The sequence below is a fragment of the Petaurus breviceps genome, unplaced genomic scaffold (assembly GCF_028583685.1).
Source record: "Petaurus breviceps papuanus isolate PSGF00001 unplaced genomic scaffold, PetGlider_PUasm1.0 90444, whole genome shotgun sequence".
Lineage (NCBI taxonomy): Eukaryota > Metazoa > Chordata > Mammalia > Diprotodontia > Petauridae > Petaurus > Petaurus breviceps.
The window spans coordinates 1,470,366-1,481,958 of record NW_027187256.1 but is presented as its reverse complement, the minus strand read 5'-3'; the positions used below and the strand labels follow the sequence as shown (position 1 = coordinate 1,481,958).

At 37.1% G+C, this 11,593-nt stretch overlaps 3 protein-coding genes across 3 annotated transcripts in view; all 3 read right to left on the bottom strand.

The window, feature by feature from the left end:
* The window catches only part of LOC138177722 (hemoglobin subunit beta), a 297,632-nt gene that overhangs the window by 137,999 nt on the left and 148,040 nt on the right, over positions 1-11,593 (bottom strand). The window lies entirely within an intron of this gene.
* The window catches only part of LOC138177723 (hemoglobin subunit epsilon), a 277,438-nt gene that overhangs the window by 117,812 nt on the left and 148,033 nt on the right, over positions 1-11,593 (bottom strand). The gene's annotated exons all lie outside the window — the stretch shown is intronic.
* On the bottom strand, positions 7,650-8,588 carry LOC138177626 (olfactory receptor 51B5-like). Its single transcript, XM_069108840.1, has one exon. The coding sequence runs from the start codon at positions 8,586-8,588 to the stop codon at positions 7,650-7,652; it is 939 nt and encodes a 312-aa protein (XP_068964941.1).

Below are 11,593 nucleotides of genomic sequence, written 5' to 3'. Positions count from 1 at the left end.
CTCTCTCTCTCTCTCTCTCTCTCTCTCTCTCTCTCTCTCTCTCTCTCCCTCTCTTTCACTGTTTCACTCTTTCTTTCTCTGTCTCTGTACCCCAAAAGTCTTAGTGAAGCTTTAAGCTTTAGCAACTTCAAAAATATAAATGCTACAAACTAACAAAAATCATCATTTGAAAGATTAATTAAATTTCTTATATACTTATTTACCTTTGTGGATTTTGAATAGTAAATTCTCTATTTTAATTTCAACAAGATGGAGCACCCTGTAATTATGTATTCTATGTGTGAAAACTTTTGGGTAAGCCTTTCTCAGACCAGGGGATCAGTAGAAGAGCTCTTCTTGCTTGGCTACCTTGGTTATTTGATCTATCTCCATTAGACTTTTTCTGTGTAGTCACACCAGAACTGTCATGCATACACCAAAATTTTATTTCCTGGATGACATTAAGTCTAAGATTATAAAGCAATTCTTTCAGTCACTGAGTTGCAAATAAGAAAAGATTCTTCTTTTACAATTTGAAAATTAACCAGTTATGTATAGCATAATACAATGGTTATGATGAATTTAAATAAGATATGTATCAATATTTTCAAAATTTTAGTAATCTTTCAAATGCTATTTTTATGTTTATAGTTTTTATCCTCCCTAAGTTGTTTAAGTTTGAAACTGCACCAAGACTTTTGGGAATCTCTTGATTTAAACTATTTCTTTTACATGCTTCTGGTGGCCTTACTCTGATTTATAATCTGTTAGACTCCTCTCTGATACTATCACCATAACACTACCCTGAAAACATTACCCTAAAGATAGATCTCACTGCTAGATGCTGAAAGAAAAATGGGCAACAGAGCTTTGTCATCTCTTCACTCCCTGACTCCACTAACCCAGCATTCCCACCACTGCCATCTGCCATATTAGAGTTTACCAAGTGTTCCTGAGAATCAGCTTGTCTATTAGTGAGTCTAGTACAAGTTACTGTAGAACAGATAAAAAATAAAGATAAAGTATATGAAGGGAAGGCAAGGCAAAGCAAGGAAAAGAAAGGGAAGGAAAAAGCTTTTTGGATGATGTAAAATGGCCTGTTTTTCAGTATTTTCCTTTAATTTTACTTGTTTACTTTGAAGTTCTTCTGGCTTTAACTTTCATCAAGGCAAGGAATGAGAAGATTGAACAACAACCTAGTGACTGTTTGTGAGAATGTATTGAGGTCATAGCTAGGATTGTGAGAAATCTGCAAACAGATTCATCTTCATTTCTTGCATCCCTCCACATTCTTTATATCTGGTTGTATCTACTTCTATTCCCAGGACCCAACATCCCAGCAATTTCTCCCTCATCTCTCTCACTTGTGTGTGCCTGCCCAATGATCCCTGTCCTCACATACCTTTTGTCTTATGTAGATTCCTGTGTTCTTTTGGAATGATAGGAAAAGATGAGATCATTTAAATAATCCTCTTTTGGATTATCATGGGATTAAATGAAGTCCCTGAATCCTTCAGTACATCTATTAGAAGTGAGGCCCTGAGATCTCTAGCTAAGGGAGTAGAACCATAGAAACTGCTAATTGGAGTGGGGTGGAGGGGAAGCTATCGTTTGAATCTGTCCCCGGGAGGACGGGTTATGTGGTCAAGTATCTGGATACTCCAGTTAAGGATAGACTCATGTTTATTAAGGAAAACTGTGTAGTCTACAGAACTGTACATGAATAATTCAGAGTCTTTGAATTGAGAGATTCATGAGATAAAAATTCTTGGTGGGGCATGTCAAAGCAAGTGAATACTCAAGTATGGCAAAACCACTCTCTTTCGTCCAATTAATGTAGAAAGCCTTCATTCCTCAATTGATAAATGATAAAAACAGGAAGGTCTCAGATGAATAAATCAAAGTTATCTATAGTCATATGAAAAATTCAATTTATTCGAGAAATTCAAATTAAAACAATTCTGAGATATCACCTCACACATATGAGATTGACTAATATGACAGACAGGAAGAATGATAAATGTTCAGAGGATATGGGAAAATTGGGACGGTAATGCACTGTTGGTGGAGTTGGGAACTGATCATTTATTTTGGAGAGTAATTTGGAATTATGCCCAAAGGGCTATAAAACTGTACATACCCTTTGTTCCAGCAATACCTCTACTAGGTCTGTATCTCAAAGAGATTTTTTAAAATGGGGAAATGACCTATTTGTGCAAAAATATTTATAGAAGTAAGCTCTTCTTGTAGTGGCAAAGAATTGGAAATTGAGGGGATACCCATCAGTTCAGCAATGGCTGAAAAAGTCGTGGTATACAATTGCAATGGAATTCTATTATGCTGTAAGAAAAAAAATAAGCAATATGCTTTCATGAAGATGAGGCTGTTCGGATTTCCTTCTTCTAAATGTTCTCCAGTTTTTTGTTCTTCAATATTTCCAGCTCAATGTTCTTCCTAAAATGTGATGCCCATAAATGAACACAGTACCCCACATGTGGTCTGACCAATGGACCTATCTCCTCCTTAGTCCTGGAAATTATGCCTCTCTCTATTCAATCAAGATCCCATTAGTTTTGTTTTTGTTGTTGTTGTTGGGCAGGGGGCTGCCATGATACACTGTGACTAGTTCACCAAAACCCCAAATCTTTTCCCACTGTTTAGTCCCATTTTCCCTGTCTTTTACTGTTGTAGTTGTCTTTTTTTCTGAACCCAAGTGAAGGCTTTTTTATTAATATTGCTCAAAAATTATTGTATTTGTTCTAGCATTCTCATCATCTTATCTACTGGAATTTGCTCTCTGCCAAAAACATAGGTAATAATTGCATCGCTTTTATGAAAATCTCATCATTCCAAAGGAAGAACTAACAAGAGGAAAACCTGTTCTTAATATGATTATTGATAAAAGGAAGAAACATGTTGCTTCCATGTTGCCTCCTCCATTAGAAAGTGAACTCCTTGAAAACAAGGACTAGTTTTGCTTTATTTGTATCCCCATGAACTTAACATAGTGCTTGTCAAAGGGAAATGCTTAAAAATATTTATTTGTTTATTTTTCAAACTTAGGAGGAAAGAGACCACACCCTCTTAGAATTTGTGACAGAAAGGTATATGAGAGCCAGAAAGAATTTGACATGTGTCATAGATTTGGGGAAATGTAACAGTTAAAATTAGGTAGATTGAAATATAAAGTTCAAAGCACATTCAATTAACCAATAAGGCTAGCAATTACCAATAAAAGGGATCTCACGACTCGTCAGTCATTTAAAAGGAAGTGAAACAGACCTCATATAGTTTTGGGAAGTACAAGAGAACAAAAAACAGAAAGCATCACAGATGGAAAACAATATGATTGGTTATAAAGTCTGAAGTACCATAGATGATGGAAAACAATATAATGGTGTGGAAGTCAGGAATGCAGTACTAGCAATGGCCCTTCTTTTCATCTTGTTACTATGGACAGCTCATTGGTGGTATCCACCTGTATGGTTAGTTACAGTCATTCCAATAACAAACCAGACTTTCTGGAAGGACAGCCAGCATTATAGAGTTAAGAAGAAATTAAGAACTTCCCGGGGCCCATCTGAATCTTGCAAAGCTCATTAGAGAGATAAAAGACCCACCCATATGCGGGCAGTGAAATATGTAAAGACAATAATTTTCTTTGATTTAAGGATTAAAATATGTAAAGACAATAATTTTCTTTGATTTAAAAATTCTTTAATTTATTATACAGCTTAGCTCATAAATGATAGCTGAACTCCTGAACTTAAACTCAGAGACAAAGAATCATGACTTAGGAAATTTTACAATATATTGGGGGTGATATGGAATAGAATTTATAAAAATAGGATCAAAATATGATTTTTATCATAAATCAGATTTCAAGTTTAGAACAATTATAGGTAGCAGCTCAATAACTAAAATTTTATAGGGAAAATCAGCTCAGGAGAGATAGGAAGTTCATCTACCTGTCCTTCATCTTGTTCCCAATTTCTGTCCATTTTTTCCCACTCATGGTGTATATATTTCTAAATGAGCATCAGGAATATGTAGGACATGTGTTATTTTGTTGCTATATGCATTTATTATTTTTTAAGTATCTTGGATTATTCTTGTGGAAAATATAGGAAAGTGTGGTCAGGACAATAATGAAGTTAGATGGTTTCAAACTTGTTGAATGGCCACATACAATAATTATTTCTTACTTAAAATTATCTTGGAAGTATGTATCCAATGGAGCACCCCCAAGAATCTATATTTGACCCTGTATTGTTGAATATTTTTATCAATTACTTGGATAAAGGCATAGATAACATACCCATCAAATTTGTAGATGACACAAAATTGAAAAAAAAAAAGATGATTAACACCCTATTAGAAAGAATGACAGTTTAAAGGCATAAATGTTATATTTGGCTCCAAAAACGAATCTACAAATATGATATTTTGGTTAGATGATAGTTCATCTTTGAAAAAATAAAAATCTTGGGATGTCAGAAAGCTCAATCTGTGTCAACAAGGCAATGTGAGTTAAGAAAGGAAATATGATTCTAATAGTAAAGGTTATATATAGTTTCCGTTAAGAGAGGAAGAAAATTGAGGAATAAGGAATTGATTGTCACGCCGTGATCTACCCTGGTCAGACCACATCGGGAGTATCTGGGCATTACAATTCAGGAAGTACTTTGATTAACTAGAGAATGACTAGGACAAAGCAACCTTAAATCTATGTCAGAAGAAGTTTCATTGAAAAAAAAACCTGGGGACGTTTATCAGAGACAAAAAAAAAAGATAAGAATGAAGGGAAGGAGAGGATAATCACTAAGTTAAAGTAGAGATGCTCTGGCTGCTGGAGTCAGGACCTGAGTTCAAATCTGTCCACAGACACTTGACACTTACTAGCTTAGTGACCCTGGGCAAGTTATTCAACCCTGATTGCCAATAAACAAACAAACAAATGATCTTATAAAAATAAGTTTAAAAAAATTAAAATAAGGTATTTAAAGAATTATCTTTTGGAGGAGAGGAATTACATTTTCTGTTTGACCTCAAATGACTAAAAACAGCAGTAATGAGTGGATGTTTTGAAAAGAAAAACAGGTTTTCTCTCTCTCTCTCTCTCTCTCTCTCTCTCTCTCTCTCTCTCTCTCTCTCTCTCTCACACACACACACACACACACACACACACACACACACACACACACACACACCTTCCTAATTATTGATATTGGGCAAAAGAAAAACATACTTCCTAGAGAGATATTGGGTTCCTCTCCACTTAGGGCCTTTAAGTAAAATAATTATTACTACTTACCAAGTATATTGTAGAGGGTTGCTGTTTTTTTCCAGGTATGAATTGGAAAAGCAACAACAACAGTTATATAGCATTGATTATGCGCCAGGCACCGAGCTAAACATTTAAATTTATTACCTCATTTGATCCTCATAGCAACCGTGGGAGGTAGGTGCATTATTATGCACTTTAGATCAGAAATTTTTAACCTGACGTAGATAGACCCCTTCCTCTCCAACCCTGGGTCTGAGAATTTCTATGAAAAAAAAAAGTTTTATCTTTATTTTTACTGTCCTCTAACTGGAATTTAGTTTTCTTAAAACTATAAATTAGAAGGAAAAACATGATTCTGTGAAGAAAACCAAAGCCTTTACCAGACCACTGCAAGAGTCCCTGATACAAAAAAAAGGTTAAGAAACCTTAGACTAATTGGTGACAAAAGTCTCTTCAAATCCAAAATTCTGTGATTCTGTTCCTCTACTTAGGGAACAATGATTCCATTCTTCAAGCTTAATTAATTATAATCTAACTTGTCATAATAATAGCATGAAAGAAGTTGTCAAATGGTTTAATTATATGAGAGGTGTCAAGACATGATGGATAGAATGCTAGATTCAGAAGGTCTGGGTTTAGATACCAAAATACAATTACTACTGTACATGTATGCCCATTGGAAAATCACTGAATTTCAGTTTTTCCTCATACGTTAAAATAAAGACAATAACCCCTGCACTATTTCTTATAAGTCTGATGTGAGAAGAGCCTTCTGTAAATATTAACATGCTACATAAATGTGAATTATTAGTTATTAAAATAGTGTATAATGCTTACAGAATACCTCTGATCTCTTGGGATAGTATTCTGGTAAAAGAAAAAAAATTAAATGAGGTTATCTGGTATGATATTATTCAGTCAATAACTGCTTACTTAGTGTTAACTATATACTCAGGCATTCTGCTAAGCAGAATTCTCATAGCACTTTGTGCCTTGATTGTCCACTCATATTTTGATGTTCTATGTTACAGATATCCCTCTGTGTAAGTGTGTGTGTGTATCTTCTCCCCTCCACTAGACTAGGTTGCTTCTTAAGGTCAGATACCAGGTGTTTCCAATTTAGCTGCAAACTCAGAACACTATATAGAATAGTAATTTAACAAAATATTTTTTATTATGGAAATGAGATAATGACTTAGGAACTTCTTAATTTTAGGGAACTAAAAAGAATTTTTATTGTTGTTGCTACTAACTTTAATAGTTAAATCTTATATCAACTTGAAGGATTGTTTAATGGTGGGCTTCTGAAAGGTTATTGGGAATCCATCCACCGCCCCACTATCTCTAAACTCCCCTAACATATATGCATTGTCTAGTAATATCCTAGATGTTTCACAGACTCAGAGAAGTTTAGAAATAGTAGAAAAAAACAATAATTGAATATTTTCTGTATATAAAACCCTCTACCAAGTACTTTGGGGGCATTGGACATAAATGTATGATAATGCCAGTGGGTCCTGCCTTGTAATGAGGAGATGTATGATCCTTCCTCTTGGGAGCTTCTGGTACAGTGATACAGAACTAGACTTGGGGCAAATGTATCCTCCCCTTTCTCAGATGCTACGTAGATTTGAACAGCCTCTTGTTATGTTTGTCTACCTTGGACATGAATCCTGGGTATCAAGAGAAATGGAAAGGGAATAAGGCAGGACAAAGAGATGTAGAATAGTGGTCAGGATCCAGGCTCCAATTCATGCTCTAAGAGCTAATATTCTCCCTCCCTTAAGGCTTGTTGAACTGTGGAAGTATGGAATAAGTTGGGTTGCAATATGGGTTCCTGAGGTTGAAAAGGAATCAGTGAGAGAGAGGAAGAGTGCAGTTAAAGATCTGCCCTACTTAAGGAAGGACATAATCTGATTCTCCCTTGACCTATGCAGGAATTCCACTAAAAGTGATCATCCATGCCTATTCACGTCTCATATGGACACAAGGGAATGTTGATATAGCACTGTTAAAATTTCTGGGAGATATGGATGGAGGTGTGTAGGAGGCATAATTTTGGGAATGGGAGGGTCTTATTGTCTAATTGTCACTAAAATTGCCCCATTATCGTCCAATATATTTACACTTGGATCTTGTGCTTCCTATTTCCTCCCAGATATCAAATGATTGAAGACATTACAAACCTAAACCCACAAGTGGTATGTTTTATTTCATGCATTCAGAATGTGGGAATAGACTTAGTGATCCCTAAATGAAGTTCAAAATGATGCCTAGAGAGTCTTTTCAGTGACTATGTAATCCAAGGTCAGGCCCACTGCAGGTTCCATGACATTCTGTTCTCATATATCCATACTCGATGAGTTGTACCACAGAACAAAGGCTAAGACCTGAATCTGGGTAGAGAGAACTTGCGGAGGATGCCATTCCTGATCTGTTTGGTCTTAACACTGTAGATGATTGGGTTCATAAATGGTGGAAAAAGAAAGTATACATAACTCATAGTGATGTGGACCACATGTGAAGCATGTTTCCCGAATCGATGGATGAGAGCCAACCCAATCACTGTGACATAGAAGACCAAGACACAGCAAATGTGGGAGATGCAGGTGTTTAGGGCTTTGGTCTGCTCCTCTCCAGAAGCAATGCTCATAACTGTTTTCAGAATTAGTATATAGGAGAAAAGGATGATCAAAGAGTCCAGGAAGAAGGTAAATGAAACCAGAACCATAGGATAGATTCTATTGAAAGTGATATCTGCACAGGCCAGTTTGATGACATCCTGGTGGAGGCAGAAAGCATGAGAAAGGACATGGGAATGACAGTAAGGGAACCAATGTAATGGGACAATTGGAGGTGCCACTAAGATGCAGCCCCTCAGTAATGCCCCAACCCCAATTTTCACCACTTTGGCGTTGGTGAGGATAGACCTATATCTTAGTGGGTTGCAAATGGCAATGAAACGGTCATAGGCCATGGCAAGCAAGACCCCTGACTCCACTATAGAGAGTGAGTGGATGAAGTAGGCCTGAGAGAAGCAGACTGCAAATGAAATCTCCCTCTGACCCAGCCACAGGACCCCTATCACGGTGGGCATTGTGGTTAGGGTCACCAAAAGATCTGTGGCTGCCAGCATAGCCAGGAAGTAGTACATGGGCTCATGGAGGCCATGGTCATCCTTGATGAGAAAGAGGAGGGTGCCATTGCCAAAAATCACAGAGAAATATACAACAAAGAAGGGTATGGAGATCCAGTGATGAACTGACTCTAGGCCTGGGAATCCAGTCAGAAGGAAAGGGGATAAACTGGTATTAGACCACATAATTGTGTATGGTCTAAGAATTAGGAAGGGTTGTTTCATAAAACAGCCATCAGGTCCTGTCTAGGAATACACAGGGTGTTAGTTCTTCCCAGGTGAGGTTGCTCAAGCTTCTAGAAGAAAAAGAGCGAAGATTTCAGAATATGGCTTGAGCTTGGACCAAGTATTAAAGGTAATGATTCCATGGCTCTCCTGTACTTTGGCTCCTTAATTTTAGTTGAATTCCTCAACTTTAGATTCTGATATTTGCTATTTTTCCCATCATCTCATCCCTTGGTTGTCTGTTTGTTTCAATCCTTCTTTTAATGGAACTGACTTGCCTTTCTGCTTAATTGTAGTCCGTGGGCCCCAGTACATGTATCCAATTATATGTATTGTCTCAGGAATGTAGGTCTCTCCTTTTCTTTTTTCATTTTCTCCCTTTAAGTCATCATGTTAGCAGCATGCTCTCAGACCTGCCTTGGTGAGGGAAAACATTCAATTACTACAGATTATATAATTTATAGACAATTTACCATTTAACTAAAATATCAAAGGATCAATGGTTTGAAGTTTGTAGCACAATTAGCCCAACCTCCTCATTCTATAAATAAGGTAACTGAGTCCCAGTGAAGTTAAGTGACTTGTTCAGATTCACACAGATTTTAAGTGGTCAAGTCAGGATCACAGGTCCTCCACCTTAAATGAATGACCAAGTCCAATATGGGGGATAATTCATTTCTGGCTTTCACCTTCAGTCTGGATAGATGTTCCCAACCTTTGTTGTGTCTTTTTGAAATCTGGTTAAGCCTATGGATCCCTTCTTAAGATAATGTTTTTAAATGCATAAAAATATATAGAACTACAAAGGAAACCAATTGTATTGAAATATAATTATCAAAACATGTTTTTTTAAAGTTCAAAGGCCCCAAGTTAGCAACTTTTAGTTTACATAAATTTCTATAATCCCATCCTTATATCCCATGTCTTCTCACCTTTCATTCTTTCAGTCTGTCATCTCCCCTGGCTCCTACATAGCCTTTATCTTCTGTTTCTTAACTAAAGATTCTATCCCTCTCATAGTTCCCTCTTTGGCTTACTCCCACTTTAGGAACTTCTAAGCCCCTGTTGCTGGGCAGGTTGCATTATTTCCTGGATTATAATCTATGTCTCTGGTGGAGAGGAAGAAATGACACCCTCTTTCAGCCTTGATACCCTTTGATTGTATAAGTACAGAGGCACCTGTGAATTATTACCATAATCTCAATAAAATATAGGTCACCTACCTCTCTAGCATAGCAAGCCTTAATCAGATCCCTATAGATTTCAAGCGTAATGCACCTGTGCCTATTCAGCTGAACTCACAGAATCATCAAATTTAAGAATTCGAAGGGAATTCAAAGACAACCTATGCCAGGGAAAAAAGATCCTCTTTACAACATAGCCATCCAGACTTGGCTTAAAGACATTCAGTACTAGCTTCAAGACTATTATTTCCCAAAGGAGCTCATTCTACTTTGAGATGATTCTACTTAATAAGTTGTTTTTCTTTCTCTTGCATCAAATTTAAATATGCTACAACTTCTACCATATGTAGTCAAATAGAACAAGTCTGATGCTTCTAGATAGTTACCTCATGTACCCTAACTTTTCTCTACGTTCAACACCTCCAGTCCTCTGACTGATCATCATATGACATAGACATAAGATCTTTAAGGATCATGGCTGCCCTCTTCTATGGGTGATCAATTCCCTTCCTAAAATGAAGTGCCTAGAACTGGGCACCGCTCCACATGTGGTCTGATGTGGGCAGTGGCCAGTGGCACTATGATCTCCTCAGTCCTGGATTCTCAGCCTCTCTTGGTATCTTATTAGCCTTCTTGATTACCAAGTTCCACTGTGGACACATACTGAGCTTGCCATCTTTCAAAACCCCAAGATCTTTCTTTGAGATGAAGTGACTTTTAGACAAACATTTCTTTTCTTATATTGTAAAATTGACTCGTTAAGCCCAATTGTAAAATGTTATATATTTAATTTCATTTCAGCCATTGTTCTAGCCACATGGCTTCCCTGGAGTTATGAAGAGCTTGGGCACCAGACTATGGAAACGAATCTTCATTAAGAGATGGAAACATCCAGGTTACATAGTGGGTAGACCTGGAGTCAGGAAGATCTGAGTTCAAAGCCAGTCTCAGATACCTACTAGCTGTCTGACCCTACATAAGTAGGGTCTATCTGCCTCAATCTCCTCAGCTATAAAGTAGACAAAACAGTAGCAGTTACATTCTAGGGTTAAATGAGAATAAAATGAGATAGTATTTGTAAAGTGCTTTGGAAACCTTCGCTCTGTAAAGATAGAGTTTTGTAAGAAAACTTTTCATATTCCCTTTCTGTATGACCTTCTTCCCTCCTTTTACCTCCCCTTTCCTTCCATCTCGGTCTTCTCATTGTTTCCTTCCCTCTCCCTCCATCTGGAACAGCAGCAGCAGCTCCACTGAGAATCAACCACTAAATCTATGACTGGGCTTTAGGTATACAAGGCTACCAGCAACATTTCGTTTTGCAATTTAAGATTTACAAACCACATTCTTTACAATATCCCTTTTGTGGTAAGTGGTACGTGTATTATGTCTTTTATATATAGGGGAAACCTGAAACTCAGGAGAGGTTAAATGATTTGCCTAAAGTCACAGAGTAAGGAATATGGGACTTAAAACAGGTATTCTGACCCTAAAGCTAGATTTCTTTCCACTGCTACATACTCTCTTATTCCTCAAGCAAAGTAAGCTTCTAAGATCCTAAGGAGTATCAAAGGATTTTATGCTCAACCTCTTAGTTTTGTAAACTGGGAAACTGAGGCACAGAGCAGGAAAAGGACATAACCAGAGTCATTTAGTCATAGCTTCTTGGGATTCTGCCTCCTACTATAAACCCAGCCTTGGAAAGTAAAGGCCTTCTCTGATCCATTCTACCCTGCCACAGACCTGATGACTTTGGATCAGCTAAGATATTAACAGACTTACTCC